The 20,899-nt window shown below is 44.4% G+C and overlaps 1 protein-coding gene across 1 annotated transcript; it reads left to right on the forward strand.

The window, feature by feature from the left end:
• The first annotated feature begins 631 nt into the window (after positions 1-631).
• Positions 632-20,899, forward strand: SLC15A4 (solute carrier family 15 member 4). The gene is made up of 8 exons (XM_023937822.2): positions 632-1,253; positions 6,682-6,977; positions 7,702-7,870; positions 8,450-8,527; positions 9,454-9,622; positions 13,037-13,192; positions 16,887-17,045; positions 19,323-20,899. The coding sequence occupies exons 1-8, from the start codon at positions 684-686 to the stop codon at positions 19,466-19,468; spliced, it is 1,743 nt and encodes a 580-aa protein (XP_023793590.2). The 5' UTR covers positions 632-683; the 3' UTR covers positions 19,469-20,899.

The following is a 20,899-nucleotide window of genomic DNA, read 5'->3' on the forward strand; positions in this document are numbered from 1 at the left end:
AGCACCGGCATGAGCAGCAGCGCCCATAAACTAAAGCACCACAATTGCACCTCTCCATCAAGAACTTATTTTCACCAGGGATGGCAGAGCAGGGGAAAGCTGCCCAGGGAGGCCGTGGGTTCTCGCTCTGAGGACATTCCAAACCCACCCGGACACGTTCCTGCGCCAGCGGGGCTTGGCCTGGGCCTTCTCCAGAGGTCCCTTCCAAGAGAACCGCTCCCGGGATTCTGCGGACACCCATTTCCCTGCTGCAGCCGATTCACAGCGGGGAGAGGCACCGCACAGCCCGGCGTGCCCAGCTCGGGCCGGGCCCTGCCGGACACCCTCCGGACACCCTGCGGGCCCTCCCCGCCCCGTTCGGGCTCCGCCAGACACCCCGCGGCCCTGCCCGGCCCACCGCTCTCCCGCCGGGGTTCCCTCACGGCCAGCCCCGCCCCGCCGCTTCCGCCTCGCCGCGCCCCACTCGGCCATGTGACGGCGCAGTGGGAGGGGAGATCGCGCCCTCGGCCAATAGCGCAGCGCCGCTGCCGGGGGCGGGGCCTGACGCGAGCGGAGTGACAGCGGCCTCAGCCAATGGCGCGGCGCCGGTGGCGGTGCCGGGCCCGGCGGTGGGCGCGGGTCCCGTAGGACGGGCCGGGAGCGCGGCGGGGCCGCGGGCGGCGGGGCCGGGGGGACGCGGGGCCATGGACGAGGCCGAGCCGAACGAGCGCAGCCCTTTGCTGAGCAGCGGCGAGCGCGGGCGGGCGGCGAGCAGCGCCTTCCAGGGCCGGCGGCTGGCCTGCGCGGCCGTGCTGCTGGCCGAGCTGCTGGAGCGAGTGGCCTTCTACGGCATCACCTCCAACCTGGTGCTGTTCCTCAACGGGCCGCCCTATAACTGGGAGGGCACCCAGGCCAGCCAGGCGCTGCTGCTCTTCATGGGCATCACCTACCTGGTGTCGCCGTTCGGGGGCTGGCTGGCCGACGCCCTGCTGGGCAAGTTCGGCACCATCCTGCTCAGCATGGCGCTCTACCTGCTGGGCATGCTGGCCTTCCCCGTGGTCGCCGCGCCGCACACCCGCCAGGGCCTGTGCGGGGACATCCCCCTGTTCCCCGTGGAGAACTGCTCCTCGCCGGCCGCCAACGCCACCCCGGCGCCCTGCTCCCAGCTCGGAGCCACCCGCTACTGTGCCACCGCCACCTTCGTGGGACTGGTCCTCGTGGGGCTGGGCGTCGGCTCGCTCAAGGCCAACATCACCCCGTTCGGGGCAGACCAGGTCGAGTATTGTCCGCTGGTGTCCGGCAGCTCGTGGGTGCCCCAGGGGGGGCAGAGGGGCTTGCCTGGCTGGGCTGGACAGCCCGACGCCTCTGCAGGTGTCCAGCCTTGCAGGGAATCGCATCATCCGGCTCTGGTCCCTCGTGGAACGCAAGGTGTGGAGTTGTGCCCTGGCTGATGGAGCTTTGGTGCGTGTGGGCTGCCAGATCCCTTTTGCTTTCCTGGTAACCCTGCCTTAGCTGTGCTAACTGAGTTGGCTGAGCCGGCACCTTCTTGAGGACATGGCTGAATACTCCATGGCCATTGTGGACTGTTAATTATCCTCCCTGGTGGGTTTGTACCCAGTTGCTTTGACCCCAGAGCTCATCAGATGAAGTACAGGATACACATTTTAACTTTGACAAGGCTGACAGGGGCCTTCTGAGGCAGTGTCAGAGGCCTTTACCATCCTGTGATAAGGGAAGGCTTCAGAACAAACAGTTTTTATGCTTTAGGTATTTGTGCACTGCATTGCCCTTGAGTGGTATTTTTGTGCAGGCTCATGCTGCATCACATGATGGGGGGAAGCTGCTCTGAGCGTGGTAAACATCACCTGGGCCGTTCCCATATGGACACATCCTGTTTAATGCCTCACCCAGACCTGCTACAGGGGTATCATTCATTGGGGCATCGCTGCAGAACCCGGTGTTCCACAGAAAACACTGCACAGGCAGCTTGGAGTCCAGCAACAACTGGAATGCTCTGTTGTATGTGCTTCTTTTACAGCCCTCTGCTGAGGCAGTGTGCTGGCTGTGGATGTAGAAATGTCGTTTCTGCTTTAAATGGAGAATTTCAGTATGCTCAGGCAGTACTGAGCAGCTTTTCTAACCAGACTGAAAGTGCAGTTGCATGTGTGTTTACTGGCTCCCTGAGCTCTGGTTAGAGCAGGTATCAGAAATGCCATGAATTCTTTGTAAGAGTGAGGATCCACCACAGAAACATTGCCAAACACACCTCTGTTCTCTCTTGTGCAGTTTGCATTTGTCATTCTTTGGCATTTTATGTATTCTAAATTCTGGAGTCCTGGGTGAAAGCCAGTATATAAATGTAAAACATTATTATAGCCCAGGATTGTGTGTCCCCAGTGCATTTGTTCTTCTTAAGCCAGCCTGAGCCCATCAAGTGAAATAGCTTTAATATGACTTTATCTTGTAAGGTGTTTTTCAAAACTGACTGCTTATCCCCAGAACGCTTCATGAAAGTTAAACATGGGAGATAAATAATGGCAGGAACAGAGCAAAAGAAGAGCCATTGCCAATGGAAGTGTGGCTGGGTTTTGTAAAGGCTTTTCCCCCAGGATTTTGAGGAAAGCACTTTTTGGCCAGGTTTGCAGATAATTTGCAGTGATTTATGTAGGGTGAAGCAAAAGAAACACTCCTTTCTGGGCTATAATAATCAGTGGAGCTCTGCCGAGGATGGAATTTTCCCCTTCTCTCTTTTTCTGGCTTATCTCTTGTTAAATATATTACAGCATGCCACTAACCTTGGAGTGCAGTTTGGGGCCCTCTTGGGTGCCTTCTCCCTGCACAGAAATGTAGAAAACTGCTGGGGAGATGTGTATATATCTATATAACTCTATATCTACAGCAATCTATCTATCTGGGAATAAAGTCTGTCTCCCAGAGCCACATTCTTGGGAGGCCAGAGCACATTGCACACAAGTTTTGGCTGGATGTGTGCTGATAAGATTTGTCCTCTTTCCCCTAAGTACAGAAGGAAAGGATGAACTGGATATCATGTACTTTAGTTGGCACAATCACCTTTCAGAACATTAATTGCACTTGACTGCAGATCTCTTAAAAACTACCGTGTGAATTTCCAGCTTTAATGTGTGTACAGAATTTGGGTGGAGAGCTCTTATATAATGAGAGGGTTTCTATTTAGCAGAATCACTTTGTGGAAAATCAGAAACGGAATTCAATGCTTGTTTTTCTCTGAAGCTGGAAGATGTGGTTTCTAACTAACTCTGTTAAATGTGTGCTTTCAGAGTGCTGTTAGAGTGGAGTAACTTGCACCAGTCAGCTTGGCAAAATAAGTTCCTGCAAAGCTGGGACAGACCAGCCTTTCTCAACTGTGTTGATAAATGTTTTTCTAGAAGCTGCAGACGGATCCATCGTGCTGCTCTAAATCTGAGCTGCTGGTTCTCAGAAGTTTCTCATCATGTGATCCTATAACCTGGCACTTTCCAGTTCCCCTTTCAAGTGTTTTGCTGTCACTTCCTGTTCCATGGAGCAGTTTGTGACTTTCTGCAGTTAGGAAACAATTGCACTGTTGGTCATTATTGTGAAAGCTGCTTCAGCACTGGAGCCAGAACAGTGGCAGACTCCTAATCTGGTATCAGCCATAATCATTCTAATTATAGCTGGATCTCCTTCAGGGTCACAGCGATTAGAGAGGCCACGTTTCACCTACCCTGAGCCCTCCCTCTCAGCTGCCTTCAGAGCCAATAAACCCATCAGGCCATAACTGCCAGACATCTTCCAGCTCTGCTAGAATCCTTGTTTTACAATTGCTGTTGGAAATTGCTGCTGTAAAGATGGCTTTAGAGTGATTTTCAGCCTTTATTTATTTGTAGAGCATAGATTTTCCAGCCTCTGGATAAGGAAGGGGAACCACGTGTAAGGATTTGAAGGTCCCTAACTGCAACTTATTTTGCTGTTGCTGCTGTCAAACTTCTTATGAGCCTGTGGAGCTGGAAGGCTCTGCAGAGAACAAGTTTGAAACAAGTTGTGGCATTCACAAGGCCAGTAATAACAGATGGGAGAGAAAGCAGACTTTACATGTGAACCTGCTGAATTTTAGTATTAAACTTGGAAATGATGTAGCAGCTGAGCTCTGGCAGATGATCTCAAAGAATGAGCAGTTGTCTGCAGAGATGGGTTAGAGGCTCAGGATTCTGTAAATTTGACTGCACAGAACTCCTGTCACTGTACCTTCGTGGCAGGCTAAGGACAGGGCTCTCTGTTTCATCCTTGCTCGGTTGTGTGGCTGCTCTCAGAGTTGGCTGGGACGAGTTTGGGGTGTTTGGTACATTTGTCACTTGTGACTGTCACTTGATTGCAGGAACAAATGAAAACTGCAGCTTTTAGGAATTTTTGAATGATCTTGTTCTTTCATGTGGGGTTTTGACAAGACATCTTCACAGCTCTTTGAGAAGATATTCCACCCGGTTGTTCAGTGGGACTTTTATTCAGTTATTAATGTTTGCCAGTTTAATGCCTTAGTGGCATTTCAGACGTGGCTGTGATGTGATTTTTAGTGCAAATCTCTTTGATAGAGAAGGAGAAAATGGATCCTTTGCACTGTAAGTCTGTGGGGTGTCTGTCCTTTGAGCACTGCCTTCTTTTTGGTCACTCTGTCCCCAAAGGAACACTGGAGATGGTGAAGGAAGTTTCTGGGAAGGGCACAGACACTGTCAGTAGTTTCCAGATTCAAGGAGTGACGGATCATAAATTTCCTCCCTCTGGAAAAAGAAATGTGACAGGGTTAGTGGCAGCAGCAGGCAGGGGACAGAGGCAGCAGAGGAGCAGGGCTGGGATGGAGCTCAGCTGTCCCTGTGGCCTCTGGAGCAAGGTGAAGGCAGCGAGGCTCGGACAGGGCGGCGAGTGGAGGCAGTCCTTCCCACCAGGTAATGAATCACCTGTGGAGCTCTCTGCCACGGGATGTGACGGCTCTGAAAGCTGCCCTGGGCTCTGAGGCAGGTTACAGAGCTCACAGAGAGGAGAGCTGCTGCCTTGACTCAGCAAGAGGAGCCATCCTTGGTTCAGGAAGTTTCTCAGCAGCTGATGGTTGGAGGCTGGAATAATGCTTGACAGAAGCCTCATGCTGTGCTTCCCTGTTCTTACCTGCATCAAAGTTGGCTTTCTTCTCCCAGCTTTCCTTTGTCCAGATGTCAGCAAGGTCATGTGCAAGAGGGAGGATGAGAAGTCATCTTCCTTGCAGAAATAAGAGAACTGAGACTTTGTGATGAAGAAATGGAAACTTCATCAAACGGATTGCTATCGCTTTACACAAGTCGGAGCACCGTGTTCCGTGTAATTGTTTGCTAATATCCTGCTGCTCATTGGGCTTCAGAAGGAATTCCTACATTGATACACTGAAAGTTATGAATTCAGTACCAGGTTGAAGCTGGAGAGGGAGAATTTTTTGGGTTTAGTCTCCAGGATTGAATTTGATGTGCTGACAGATGCACCTGACAGTGCTATTAACTGTGCACAGGGATAAATACTTTAATATTTCCTTTGTTGGGCTTGGCTAAATGCTGCAGATGGGTTTGTGCACCACTGGGAAACCTGAAGCTGTTAGTCAGAACTGACAGTGTTAAAACTCATTTTAAGACACAGCTTGCTTTTCATATTGCAAACTAAATATGGATCTGTAGAAAATGTGGCAGATGAGGAGGGGAAATCTGCAGTAAGAAATGAAAAATAACTGACTCAGCAAGGCTGGTGCATGGCATTGACTTGCCAGTCACTGTTAATGGCCTTTCAGTCATCAACCACTGACAAATACAGTATTATGGATTCTTCTGAAGACTACTTGGTCTTTTTAATGTATTTCAAATTTTAATTTCCATAATTTCCCTTACATCACCTCTTATCAGTGATGCAGTGTTGCTGGGATTTAATTACAAGATGTGGGGTAACTTACAGTAGGAAATAATAAAGAGGGATGGTGGAAACTGTACAGGATAGTTCTGTAAACCAGGGATGCCTTTACTTTCACTGGAGAGACACTGAGAGCTTCCAGCAGAAAAATAACACTATGGAAAGCACTGACTTAGAGGATAAATATTTACTGGGGCCTTGTGATCCTCAGGCAACCCAAATTTAATTAATTTTTTTTAAAGGTCAGAATGACAAGTCCTCAATTTGTGTTCTGATCAGAGGCATTAAGACTGTGTTGAAATTTAAATTTGTTGTTTCATTACCAAGTATTCATCTGAGGCTTAGAAAATGGAATAGTGCTGTTATGTAAATACAGTCAGAAGAAGCAATTGTGGCAATATGTAAATTTTTAGGTAGCTTAACTCTTTGTCACCAAAGAATAGTTACTTAAACTCCTGTGGACTCTGGGATGTTAATTTTTGTAGAGAAATGACGCAGTGAGAGTCAGTAGAAATAATAATGGCCTTTCTGGGAAGCTGTGTCTCAGCAGTGTGGCTTTCCTGTCCCTGTGCTGAGCTAGAAGGTTGCTCACATAATGGGGCAGCTCACTGAGATGCCATTTCATCAAATGCCATGTAACACTTCCATCATTTCAGTGGGACTCTAAATGAAACCTGAACTCTCCAGTGTACTGAGCTTGTCTGATTTCTAATTCAAAGATTCCAATTCTGTTTAGCCTTATTTTCTTCAGAAACTGAAGGGCTTGCTTCTAATCTTTTCCAGGTGAAAGACCGGGGTCCAGAAGCCACAAGAAGATTTTTTAATTGGTTTTATTGGAGCATTAATTTGGGAGCCATCCTGTCTCTGGGAGGCATTGCATACATCCAGCAGAACGTCAGCTTTGTCATCGGATACAGCATCCCAGCAGTTTGCATTGGGATTTCATTCATGGTTTTCTTATGTGGGCAGAGCTTCTTCATCACCAAACCTCCTGATGGCAGTGCCTTCACAGACATGTTCAAAATTCTCACATACTCCTGTTGCTCCAAGAAGAGCCCCGGGGAACATTCAGCAAACAGGTTTGTGAGAGCTCTTCCGTACAGCCTCCGCTCAGGACTGCAGGAGAGCAAGCAGCTTTGCTCTCAGGGCTGGAGAATTGGAGTCCTGGAGATTGTTTCTGGGAGCTGAGGGGTGGAAGAGAGGCCACAGAGACCCCTGGGTCTCCCTGAGCCAGGTGACGGGGCCAGCTGAGCTCTGTGTGCTGCCAGCTCCGAGCTCCTGGCAGTGCCATGGAGCCTCGCTGTGCTGCTCTCAGTTACCTTTCCTCTCTGGTACAGATGTTTGTGGATGCCTTCTGATTTGAAAAGCCCTGTCATCTGCATTGAATGCTCTAAGTAGCTTGATGGGGAGCCAGGTTTTTTCCACTCTTAAGAGCTGCCCATGGAATAGTGGTGGTTGGATTGAGTCACTGGTAAGAGATGTCAGGTGTCCCCTCTGCAGGGGGAGTTTTGTGTGTTCAGATTGCCAAACAGTTCAATAACTTGAACTGCAGTATCACAAAATGCAAGTTACTCGAAGTTCTGCCACTTCTTTAGGGCTGGGCTATGTGGGGAGGATGGGAAATAAGGAAACTTCATAGCAGAAAGTTTCCTCTCGTGTTTGCACCTGCTGGGGATCCATTCTGGCCTGGCTGTGTTGCTGTAACTTACATGAATTACTTACTTTGGGAATGCATTAGCTTTTTCTAAGGAAGACAAGATTGCCAGTGATGTTTAACTAAACATTTCCAATCCTTTTCCAAAGTGAAGTTCAGGGAGTGCTGCACCCGCCCCGCAAGCAAAGCCTCTTCGAGATGGCCAAGCTGTCTCGGGGGGGCCCCTTCAGGGAAGATAAAGTAGAAGATGTAAAAGCTCTTGTCAAGATTATCCCTGTCTTTCTGGCTTTAATACCTTACTGGACAGTGTATTTTCAAGTGAGTAGTTCCAAATGGTTACAGTTCTATTTTACATCATTTCTAATTTAACGTTTTTTGGGGTGTTCTCTCATAAATAGGAAACTTACCTTGAAGCTGAGAGGTGAAAAACAACTCCTAAGGAATACTCTCCAATAATATTTTGACCTAATAATAGAAAAAAAAAAAAATAAAATCATTTCAGTTACAGTTAAGACTCACAGTTGTAGAAATTCACATATCTTAAATACTGTGCTTTGTTTCATTTTGCAGTTGTTTCACACAGGTTAGGGTAAGTGGTCTAGACCTCATTGTAATCTTCAGATTCTCTCTTCTGGAGATGATTTGAGATATCAAATACATTTTTTGCAAAAAAAAAAAAGCAGGAATTGTTTTCAAATACCAATGATTCTTTGTGGTTTTAACACAAATAACTATAGGGTTAAAAAATCTTGTAATGTTCTGACCATAATTCTTTTCAGTTTGCTGTGCTAGCATTTCACCTCTGGTTTAATCTTTGTTCATTGCTATAAAATGAAAAATCCCTTGCTCTCAGCACTCCCTGTCCAAGTAATGCCAGCTCCTGTTTCCTGATGCTAGATGCAGACAACATACGTCCTGCAGAGCCTCCACCTGAAAATTCCCGAGATTTCCAACGACACCAACTCCATCCATACGGTGAGCAGAGCAGAGCAAGCACAGAGCAGCTTCCTGCAGCAGAAATGCAGATTAGATCAGCGTTGTGCAGCAGCTCAGCTGCTGCCTTTGGGGATCAGTGGCCTCAGGATTTGGGGATTCAGGAGCACCATGCACGTGCCAGGTTTTGGCACAGCGAGAGTCTGCTCACACCCAGCTGTTCTGGAGGCATTCAGGGAACTCCCACTGCTTTCATCAGGAGTTTCTTCATCCTTCAGTGCCAGGGTCTGGCCTTTGAAGAAAAAGCTGATCAAGCTCCGTGCCCTGAGTTTTCATACCAGGACAGAAGCATTTCTGCAAGCCCAGTAGGAATGAACACCCATCCTTGAGTGATACATTAGCATTTGGGATGTGAGACACATTTATTACTTTAGACTGATCAATAATCACTTTACCTGTAGCATATTGAAAGAAGCTGTTCAGTCAATATTTTCCAAGAAAGGCTGGCATCATGTGATTGCAGAAATGGCACAGAGAAATAAAACCATAGCATTTACAGGATGCATGTGTTGCACCACCCTCTCTATTCATTTGACAAGTGTAACTTGATTTTAATTGAATTTTTCATTTACATTAGGAAGACTCTGTTTCTACTGTTCTGTGGCATATTTCTGATAGTTCTAAGTTTGGTAGGAGATAAACAGGGCTTGGCTATTTAATACTTTTCATGGCTGAATTAGGTAAAAAGTTTGATTCTGTCAGATGAGAAACTGAGCTTACAGAAAACCTGAAAAGCTGAATATTTTCTTCAGCTTTTAAACACTCTTATTTGACTTTTCACAATATCTGTCAGTGCATTGTTGTTTATTTTGGATCAAAGTGTTCAATCAAAATCTGTTTTTGTTAAATAATAGTAAAAAGCAGCTCCTAAGTGTGAAATTGCCAACCTGAGTCATCTCTCCTTTCAGTTTCCAGCAGCCTGGCTGACCATGTTTGATGCAGTGCTAATCCTGATCCTCATACCCTTAAAAGACAAACTGGTGGACCCCATTTTGAAGAGGAATGGCTTGCTGCCATCCTCACTGAAGAGGATTGCAGTTGGAATGTTCTTTGTGATGTGCTCTGCCTTTGCTGCAGGTGAGGAAACGGGCTGGACAGCTCCTGACACGGTGAATTGTTCAGCTCACTGCAACAGCGTTTTTAAAAAGTGTTAAATTCACTGTGTGAATATTTCATTCAGCATTATTCAGATCTCTTTTCACAGGATGGTTGGAATGTGCCTTCATGGATGCATTTCCCTCAATAAATCCAAATTTTTGTATCCAAAAATTTACTAAAGTGTTTTGAGCACTTGCAATAAAATTGGACCATTTTTCCTGCCTGAAGTAGACTTTGCATTTACCCTTTAAAAATGTTTCTTCATACATCCTGACTTCCAAGTATAAAAAAAGCTGAAATTTTACCTAAAATCCTTTCCCCTGATCTGAAACAATAAACTTAGGTTATGGCTGAGCAAGAGTTTCCTCCCACTTTGGTTTTTCTCTGCCCTACCTTCCCGTTCCTTAACATTTGGGAATTAGTGTAGTGTAAAATAGCTCAGCTGAAAGGGAAAAGATGGCAACTCTGCTGGCCCCATAAATCAGCTGCTTTTGAGGTGATTTCAAGTTGTTAAGTGCTGCTGATGTGGAACTGAACATCTCTGAGCAATGCTTCACAGAATCCATAGCCCTCACCAGCAGCACCGTAATGAATATATTGATAAAGCATTACAGCATTAAATAAATTCATTGCAGCACTTGGGATCTCCTATATTTTAGGGAGAGGGACACTTTATATGGTTATTATGATTTCTTTCAATGAGAGAGGTAATTATTAGGCCAAGGTCACTTTGTGGGCAAGGAAAGTTCTTAAAGCAAAGTCATTTAAAGTTAAGACAGAAGTGTTTCTCTTATTCCGTGTTTCTTAGGACGCTGCTGCTGGAGAAGAGGATGATGTAAAACATTTAAATGTCAGCTCTTGAAATAGAACCTGTGGGCTCACATATAAGGGAATGCAAACCCAGCAATGTCTGTCTTTATTCCTAGTGGGGAAGAGCACATCGAGCTGTGATAGCTGAGTTGGGGAATGGAAACTTGAAATTCCTTCAAGTTCCAAATGATTTTTTTCAATTCACCTGCAGATGTAACACGTGATTTTGTTGGTTTGATCCTCCCCAGCTCTTCCCCAGTAGAAACTGAAAAGGTGAATTCTTTGGGTGGTTATTTGCATCTGTTTGGAAATGACAGTAATTTATATAAAAAATAATTTAATATATATTTATACAATAATAATTTAGCCTTTTGGAGTAACTGAACATCTCTTCATCATAACAGGAATTTAAGAGCTTCAGTTTGTGACAAATTTGGTGCTTAGGAAACTGTTCCTTCCTAGCAAGGTGTTGGTTTATGTGTTTCATTCAATTTTTATTTTCTCCTTAAGTGATATTTATAGCTGCCATATTTTAACATTCTTAAAATACACTATTGCTTCCAACCATTGCTGCCTTCAAGAGGGACACTGAATAAAATCTAAAACAATCGAAAATGTCAAGAATTTGCAGTCATGGCAATATCTTAATGATTTGTTTGTGCCATATTTCCATTTTGACTTGCTTATCTAACAGCCATTAGTTGTGGACACTACTCAGGCTGCCTGTTAGATTGGTTAGATTATTTAAAATATTTTATAAACTGTGTTAAAATACAACTGATTAGATTTAATGAACATCTGCTGTGCTTCATGCATCTCATGGTGAATTCTGAGCAGCAATGTTCAGGGTTATTCAACTGGAAAATCTACTTCATTTATAGAGTTTAAACCATTATAGCAAGAAGTTCAGATTATTTTAACTATTATGAGTGTAAAATTAAACGTGAAACTCATCTATCAAAGTCTTAACAGAAGAATCAATGGATTCCACATTCTGAATTACTTTGAAGATGAATTTATGGCAAAGTTTGGTGTATTGTATGTGCTCCTAGGTGGCTCAATGCTTATTTTGTAAGAGTATAAACACATTAAGATCATTTGATGTTTTGAGCTGCAACAAGTCAGTGTTGAGTGTAAATATATGAAATTATGTCTGAGCTCTTGGATGACTCTGCTGCTTTGTTTACATTTTAATTAAGTTCCACTCTGAAATGTTTGGCAGCTATATTAAAATGAAAACATCAAGAAATCCAGTTTTCTTTTAATTACAGCAGCTCTTCATAGTTCAGAGGGCACTGAGGGAGCTAAAGAAAAATACATAAAAATAAGGTGGCTCACCTAGAAAGAAGTGAGGAATGTAGAGAAAATGACATGAAGGAGTCATAAATTCAGAACAATCTTTACCTCAGAGCCAGATGTTGGTAAGAAATTTGGCATTTAGCACAGGGCTGGGGCGTGGCTGGTCCCTGAGGGTTTGGTGTCACAGATTTGGGGACAGAGGGATCACCTTGTCCATGGGGAATTGTGTGGGCAGCCTTGGTGGCTCCAGGAGAGGGAGGCAGCAGCTGTGATCTTGGTGTGCTGTCCATGGAGCAGCACAGCCGAGGCTCTGTTTGTTCCTTTGGGACAGGAGGGGATGTTTCTGTATTTTTATTCCTGATTTGGGGTATTTTGTGTGCCCAGATGGGGTCAGGTGTTGGCTGGGGGAGCAGAAAGAGCCCCTGGGAGTGTAACCCACAGCACAGGGAGCAGTGTCGGTGCCTCAGCCCTGCTCCTCTCTACTGTGAGGAATAAATTCACCTCATTTCCAAGGATAAGAGACCAGAGCTCCTTTACAGAGGTCTCTTTTGGGTGAAGCAGGGAGTTTTATTAACTGCTAGCTGTTCTGTGTATTTTGTGTAACTGCGAGTCAATCGTTTAATCTGGGCAACTTCAACAAAACCTGACAGCATTATTTGATATTCACTTTCTACTCTAAACTGTTGTGCTGAGCAAGCTAAAAATGCTTATATTTTACACTATCATGTCTCTTTTTCATTCCATATGAAGTGCTTTCTATGCAATGTATTGCTTGTAAATCAAGCTCTAATGAGCTCTCGGATCTCTTTGGATGAAAAGTACCAAATAAATGTCATAATCATATTCATAGAGGGTTTTCATGGCCCTACAGGACTGGTGTAGGCATTTCCATAAGCAAAAGGGTTTCTAATTTATGAATGCTCTGCTGGCAGTTGAAATGGTTCAACACTGCAAAGTAGTAGTTTGTGAAAATTGGATTGTCTTTAAAAAAACCCCAGCGCAGTGTCCGTGAGAGCTCTGAGCTGATCCATCCAGAAATGGGCTGTTTGTATAATTATTGCTACTGAATGAGAATATAACCACTAATCCTACAGCAGAACAACTCTGTGTCTTGAAATAGCAATAGCAAAAGTAGTCTGAAATGCTTTATGTCAGGAAATAAATACATATTCCTATTGTATCATTTCTAATTATAATGCAGGGCTGAATCCTAATTTAATTCTTAATAAAGAGAAACAATGTTTGCATCTTAGGTCAATCTTTTTTTCCTTCCCTTTCACACAGGAATTCTGGAAAGCAACAGACTGAAAATTGTGAAGGTTAAAACAATTAACCAGACAATTGGGAATGTTACATACCATGCTGCAGATTTGCCAATCTGGTGGCAGATTCCTCAGTATGTGCTGATTGGATTCAGTGAAATATTTGCAAGTATAGCAGGTAAGAGTCTTTGTGTGCTTTAAATCTGCTTTTGTATTTATCATAAACAATGGGATCTTGCAAATAAATACTTCTCAAATCATTACAAGTAAGCTCTGATGTTCCCCAATACATTTTTGTACAATATTGCTCAATTTAAGTGGGAAAGCTCAACATTGTCCTGCACATTTCAAACCTGGCTGTGTAAGACTGTCCTTTCAAAACTGAATTTCAAGCAGAGTAACCCCTTAAATATTTGTGTGGGATCCAGTTAGTGCTGGATATTTGCAAGCCATAATGGAAAACAATGTACTCTTTCAATATTGTATCTTAATGCAGTTTTGTGTCCTCTGAATTTTCCTCTGTGTGGGAAATACAATTTGTGCTTTGTGATTTTCTTTTTTTTGGTCTCATAAACTAAGCTCACAACTCCTTCAGTGCAACTGTGGAGCTCCTGGTGCAATCCATCCCAGCTCCTCCCGTGTAAAACCATTGTGTTCCTGCCTGACTGCAGTTACTTATTAAAGTGCTGAAATTCTCTTTGCAAATGCTGCACTCTGAGGCTCATCCTGGCACTACCTGCAGCCCTTTTCCTGGGATTCCTTGTGACAGAAGCTCCTGTTTCATTTCCCCCTGGGAGTTTCTCTCATTCCTGGGCAATCACAGCGTGCTGGAGTGAGCTCCTCTGGTTCTGGGAGCTCTTGCTGGCCCCAGCTGTCACATGAAGCATTTGTTCCCCTCTCAGTGGAACACACAACTTCTGTTCCAACAGCTCTCTGCTTGCTCGTGTTCTGCTGTCACCACAGTTGTTAGGAAATAAAATAAGCTGCTTGGGTTGCTTGGCAAGGAGAACAAAAGTGGGGTTTGTTATTTTTTCCCATCTACTCATCTGCTGTCCATTTCACTGTGTGTGTGGTACCTGTCACAAATGCTAACACACAAAAACCTGACGATAAAATCTTGCCTGATTTAGTTACTAACTAAAACTAAGGCTGTATTTAGCATTTTTATCCAAAGAATAAAATTAATCACTTGTAGGCAGCTTAGTGAGTGTGCCACTTAAGGATAAAGAGGTGACTTACCAGAAATAAAAGTGTTCTTGGAAAATTAAACCCATTTCTTCCCTCTTACACAATCTTGTTCCTCTGTCAGGTACTATTAATAGTTTTATAGGTGTTTGCAGGGGAAAAATAGCAAACCTGTGTGCAGGCAGTGGGAAAGTCTCAAAGCATTCTCTGTTTGCTGAACTCTGAGGTGAGAGGACTTCAGTGGAGCTCTTTGTGAGAAGTCTTTAAGGCTTACACAACTCTTATGTGAATATTCTGCTGTTCTGCACTGCTGGGTCTGTACCAACAGCGTTCTAACTTCAAAAAGTCTTGGTCAGTGTTTGAAAAAAATACCAGAAATTCTGTGCAGAGCTCAATTGCTTTGTGGAGTGCACTTTCATTGGAATTTTTTTTTTTTTTACAAAGGCTCTTTCCTGCCTTCTGATTGTTATCTGAACATAATTCTTAATATTTTAAAGAAGACCTCTCAAGACTCAGAGTGTACTTTACCAGTTCAGTATTAAACTTGATAAAGGCATCTATTGTGCTATGAAATTCAAGCTTAAAATAAGCAAAGTGTTAATGGTTACAAATCCATAACCATGTGGAAATGTTTGTTGTGAGCAAAAAGAGACTAAATAGCACAAGAGCTGAAACATACCTCTGTTTTCCTGTTTACTGTAAAACTAAGCATATTCTTATTAAGCCACATTAGTTACACTTGAGGTACCTTTAAAAAGATGGCACACATTGCATTAATCTTTTGTATTATTCTGTCAATCCTCCTAAAGCAGCCTTGTTTAACTGGGAATTGTAATCTCACATGACAACACCAGCGAGGGGCTTTAATTTCAGAAGTGCTTGTTTGCAGGAGCATGAAATCATTATCAATGGCTGCCAGCAGCCAAAGGAGCTCTGGAGGCAAAGAGAAGATTTTATATTCTTTATGCCAGATTAAATGTTGGCACTGCTGCAAAAGTTAGTCAGATTTAGAATTGTACCTTATTTTGTTGCAAGAAGTCCAGGGTTACACTCATTTTGGTTTTTGTTCTGAGTCTTGAGGTCTTTTTCCAGCTGGAACAGTCAGACCCAGTGTAGCTGTAAAATGAACAAGAAAAGAAACAGTCTAGATCCTTTCACATGTTACACCTGAGCTTCACTTCCACAGAACATTCACTCATCTGGTGCCCAAGATGAGGCTCAGGAGACCTGTGGCAGCTCTCACAATAAATCACAAACAAGCTGCTGTGCCCTCAGAGCTTATTTTTCCTCAAAGTGTGATCAGGCAGATAAATACACCTTGGAAAATGGGAATTATCTTGGTGGCAGAGCCTAGGAACCAAAGGCACTTCTACTTCTGGACATAAATCTGCTTTTTGGCCCTTTGCAGCTGTGTGTGTGCAGGACTCTGGCTACGGTTTGAGTTTAGGGAAGCCCCACAGCTGAGCTGGGTGAGGATGTTTCAGTTCCCTGCTGGCCCATCCTGCCCAGCAGAGCAGGGTGATGGCCACAGGGTGCCTCAGGTGCCAGGAGAGCACCCAGCCCTGCTCCTTTCCCGAAAACAAAGTTCCTCCCTGGCAGCAGCCAGGTTGGGCTGTCTGCCTTCCAGTGTTAATCCTTTTTTTTTGGAAAGAAATGCCACTGGATTGCTATTAAACCCTGGCTGGAGTAGTCAAATAGCAGTGGTGGTGTAAATAAAGCGTGCCTTTATTATGCCAGACATGAGAGAGATGCAATTTCAGGTCTGTAATGCTCTCCTTGCAAAGAAAAATGTTAGATGAGGTAGCATTAATTCTCAGTACGAGCAGACTGTTTTGAAACAAGCATTTCACCTGTCAGAAAAAGCTCTGCAAGGAATGTATTTGATTGTCTCTTGTGAATAATCCCATTTGATTTTTGACAGGAGTATTATTCTAAAAAGGAGAGTTAATCATGGGCATTAATCTTGGCAGAGCCTACCCCAGCGTGTGCTTGGTGCACAAATTCACTAGCACACATCTGCAGTGGTCACTGCTACGTCTTGCTTGGGTTTGTTGGTTGAAACTGGAGTAAAGACAGCTGAAAGTTCAAGCCCTCTATCTCCAAATCTTAAAAAGAATTGCTTGCTAGCAAGCAATGAACTCACAGAGTTTGAGATCAAAAGTGAATTAAATTAAAATAATTGCTGCCTTTCCAGTTAATTTCTGTCTGCACGTTCAGAGACAGAGGCACTGAGAAATAAATAAGAAATAAATGTTCATGGCCAATGCAAGAGTGACTTTTTTTCATTGTCCTGCATGACAGACAGGGAACAGGGAATCCAGGGAGATGGGAAATGTGGAATTACCAATGTTGAGTCCATTTCAAACATTTCTTTGAGGATCATTTCAGACAGAAGAATGAATATGTTGGTTCAGAAGATTGCTTGATTTTACCCATGGAATATAAATAAGATGAAAGTCTGTGTCTCAAACGTTGTCCATTGAATGGGTTGATACATTTCTGACCTTTAAGAGGATTCATAAAGCAGTTTAAGGACCTGGGAACTGCCAGGGATTAATTCTAGAACAATCTCCTCTCATCTCTTGCATATTCCAATATAATAATATAATATATATTATTATATTATCCAATATAATAATAATAATAATAATAATAATATAAAATGTTTTTTTTATCTTTTAATACAGGTCTAGAATTTGCATATTCAGCTGCTCCCAAATCTATGCAGAGTGCAATTATGGGGCTGTTCTTTTTCTTTTCGGGGATTGGATCCTTTGTTGGCTCTGGATTGTTGGCACTGGTGTCTATTAAAGAAATTGGCTGGATGAGTAATCACACAGATTTTGGTAAGTGTATTTTTCAGTGGTCTGGAAAGCAGAAGTTTCACTAAAGCATCAAGGACATGGCACTGTTGAGGTTTAACACAGTTATTATTTTCAAAATATTAATTTGTCTACCGCTCTGTTAAAGTTTCATTTTGCATCTAAGTACGAAATAATGTGACTGTGCAAAATAATTCAGTGTGCTCATGAAAGCACGAGGAACAGCTCTGTGGAGCCTCAGCTACCTGCTCAGCTGTTACTGCATTTCATCACTAGGAATTACAAACATTTTCATTTCAGTAAAAAATATTTAAATTACGTGCAGCAGAAGAATAAATTTGGTATCAAGTACTGAAATTGCTTTCTGTGGTTATGGGAAGGAAAATGTACCCATCTCTCTCCAAGAGATTATTCAGCTTCCTCATTTCAAGTGACTTCATTGAAATTACCATGAGTTAATTCTGCTTTTCTGTCTGCTAGCTATTTATACTCCTAAAGTTCAACAAATCACCTGCTTGCAGTTGCCAGTGGAGGTTAAAAATAATTATTGGCACCAGTAGGTGGCACCTTGGGAATTTCAGAGAAACCTCCCATCCTCAGTGGGCTAATTAGTTCAACCAGGAGGAGTGTGAACAGTTCTTAAAATGTCTGCTAGACCTGCTGGGTGTGCCTGGCCTGAAAGTGCAGCCTAAACTTTAAATTTGGTCTAAGAGAATTTGCCCTTTCTACTGGATTTGCACTAGAAAGTGTCTGATTCCTACACATTCCACAAGTTGGCACCTGTGGCTTAGAAGCTGTTCTTTAAAAACTGCAGAAGATAACAAATAGCCTGAACCTTATGGAAGTGTCCTCCCCAAATGAATATTTCATTCCACTGAGACTTCTTTTCCCCAGGCAGTTTCTAAATTCAAAAAGGAACCTTTTCTGCAGCTCCACACAGAGGTCACTCAGCCAAGGGCTCAGGAGGGGTAAGAATTTCACACAAATGATGAGGGTGGTTCTCAGCCCCTTGCCTTTGTTCCCTGAAGCAGCTGCCAGATCTTCTCCCTGTGAAATATTGGGGCTGTGCTGAAGCTACCCAAGAGGGTCAGAACTGGAAGGTGCTGCCTTGCCTGAGCCATTCATCCTTTTGAAGGGGCTGCTCAGCTGGGTGTTTGTGCTTTTTAACCCTTGGGAACTTGGTAACTCCAGTTTTGTTTGGTGTAGCACTACTGAAAGTTAGCACATTGAGATCTGAACTTGGCCTGGGTTTTCCAGGGTAGGAATTGCAAGGAGGAGTCAGTCAGTGAATGATTTGGGGCTTTTTCATGAGATGCAGTCTAATGACTATCAGCACATGGCCCAATTTCTGCTATTTCTGCCAACTCATGACATCACTGGGAGTGCCTCCAAAGCCTCCTGAGGAAATCTCCTCTCTGCCAGCACTTCAAGGGTGGTTGCTGCCATTGAATTGACTTGTTTCTCCCACCAAAACTAAGATTTCATGGGTTTAATATCCCATCTCATAAAGGATAATTACTACTCTTTAAACACATCTGCTCTTGAAATGGAGATTCACATGTATATTGTATTTTAAATGTCAAGGAAAGGCTCAGTTTAATTTTATTGCATTTTATTATAAGTTCATTTAATTGAATCTTAAGTTTCAGTGATTAAAGGAATTTAATCTGAGCATTTATAGGCTTGCAGCAGGAACAGCTGGTTTGGGTCCATGCACATGTCACTGTTTTAGTCTCTGCAACCTGTTTGATCATTGTAATGGTCCAGTTGGCTGTGGTGTGTTGGAAGTGAGCCACGATGTATTGTTCTTGGAAGTGTAGCAAGATGTTTCCTAACAGAGGAATGATGTTTTAGCAATGAGCTTTCCTCATTTAACATTGTTCAATGTCCAGAGCACTAATTTGTGACAACTTCGAGGGAGCATCAAAGGCGAACTGAACCACAAAGAAGTCACCTATGTTTTCATGAACTCTAAACTTTGTCCCCAAAAAAGGCTGAGAAACCATTGCAGTAATGGCTTTTTTTATATCTGTGGAGTTGCCGACTTCTTCCCTTACAGCATTCAATTTTGGTTTTTTATTTTCTTTTGACTTGGTCTAAGGATTGGAGAACAAAAGAAAACATTCTGTATCCTGTGCACATCTTCCTCAGCAGTGCCAGCCTTTGCTCTGGATAATTAAAAATGAACTGTGCTGTGGGATTGGCTTTGGTTCTGGGGAAAGGTCTTCACCACTTAAACTTGACCAGATTCCTGTTTTTATTTGTATCACCTCAGTTTTTTGGTTTCTTTTTTCTTTCTAGGTAATATTAATGGCTGCCAATTAAACTATTACTTCTTTCTGCTGGCTGCTATCCAGGGAGCCACCCTCCTGCTTTTCCTGATCGTGTCTGTCAAGTACGAGCACCACAAGTCCAAGGGGAGCGAGGTGTCCAACGGGAGGCTGTGAGCGCTGGCACCGCCGTGAGCAGCGGCAGCGGGGACGGGGCAGTGCCCGGGAGGGGCTCTCCTGCCCTGGGGACTCTGCAGCACCAGGAGGGGCTCTCCTGTCCCTGGGGACTCTGCAACCCCATCCTGGGCTCTCCTGCCCCGGGGGACTCTGCAGCCCCAGCCTGGGGGACTCTTTAGCCCTGGTCAGGGGCTCTCCTGCACCCCATGGGACTCTGCAGCACTGGGAGGGGGACTCTGCAAACCAGCCTGGGCTTTCCTGCCCTCCCTGGGACTCTGCAGCCCCAGGAGGGGCTCTCCTGTCCCTCTGCATCCCCAGCCTCTCCTGCCCTCCCTGGGACTCTGCAGCCCAGCCCAGCCCAGCCCAGCCCAGCCCAGCCCAGCCCAGCCCAGCCCGGGCTCTCCTGCCCCGCTGCAGCCCGGGCAGGGATGGGGAAGTGCCTTATGGCAGGGGCTGTTTCCTGCACTGTGTCCTGGCTCAGGACAGCACAGCCTGAGCTCTCTGCAGGCATGGAGCTGCTCTCTGGCCATGGGAGATGTTTACTGAGCCCACAGCTGGCACCCTGGGCAGGGGAGAGCCGGGATCAGGGGATGCTCTGACCCGAACTGAGCGCTGCAGCCACAGGAACACCCAGCAGGTCCAGCCTGCCCTGAGGACAGGGAAAGAAATGTTTGATAGGAGCCTCAAGCAGTGCGTGGATTTTCAGTGCTGGGACTCATTTTGGGGGCAGAAACAGGGAGAAATTAAATTATGAATTAGCCACATTAAAAAGCAATAGAATTTTATAATTGACCTCTTACTGACAGCGTATCAAGGATTCAAATCCAGACTTGCAGTCAGGAGTTTCCAAGGCTGAGGACTGAATCCTAAATCCCAGCAGCTTGTCAGGCAGCTGCTGCAGACCTTGGTGCACAATTAACACTTGTTGGGGTTGAAATTGTTTGACTGCAGCGATGTTTTTATTTTTGAGCCTGCATTAGATGCATTAGGACAGCAGCCACCTTTGGACAAGGCCCTGTTCAGTCTAACACTGTTCCTCCCCTATTCCAGATATCAGCAGGAAGCCAAGTGAGCTGGAATTCAGAGCAGATCAATGCACAGTAACCATTTAGCAGCCTTTAGCCAGGTCCTCCAGGCTTGTCTTACTTTTAGTTAATGTGCTCCAGGGTTTGGATCTTTCAGCAACACATTCCTCCAGCAGAGCAAATGGCTTTATGTTCAGCCTCCTGAATTGTAATGATTGTCAGAGTGTGTGCAGACTGGTGTGGGAGGTGCAAGGAATTGTGCAGAAAGAAAACAAAACCTTTTTATTAATGTGTTGAATTTTTATAGTTTCCTTTGTCTGCAGTTCTGTTGTTTAAAATGTCCTTATTTTGTACATGGACATATTTTTAATGAGTTTACAAAATAAAATGAACCTCCATGCTGTGA

The sequence above is a fragment of the Cyanistes caeruleus genome, chromosome 18 (genome assembly GCF_971803275.1).
Source record: "Cyanistes caeruleus chromosome 18, bCyaCae1.hap1.1, whole genome shotgun sequence".
Classification (NCBI taxonomy): Eukaryota; Metazoa; Chordata; class Aves; order Passeriformes; family Paridae; genus Cyanistes; species Cyanistes caeruleus.

What these genes read in the sequence shown, in the direction of transcription:
- SLC15A4 (XM_023937822.2), top strand. Translation starts at nt 684, where the DNA reads ATGGACGAGGCCGAGCCGAACGAGCGCAGCCCTTTGCTGAGCAGCGGC. An exon ending in CCCCGTTCGGGGCAGACCAG is followed by an intron (nt 1,254 to 6,681) that starts GTCGAGTATTGT and finishes AATCTTTTCCAG; the next exon opens with GTGAAAGACCGGGGTCCAGA. An exon ending in ACACCAACTCCATCCATACG is followed by an intron (nt 8,528 to 9,453) that starts GTGAGCAGAGCA and finishes CTCTCCTTTCAG; the next exon opens with TTTCCAGCAGCCTGGCTGAC.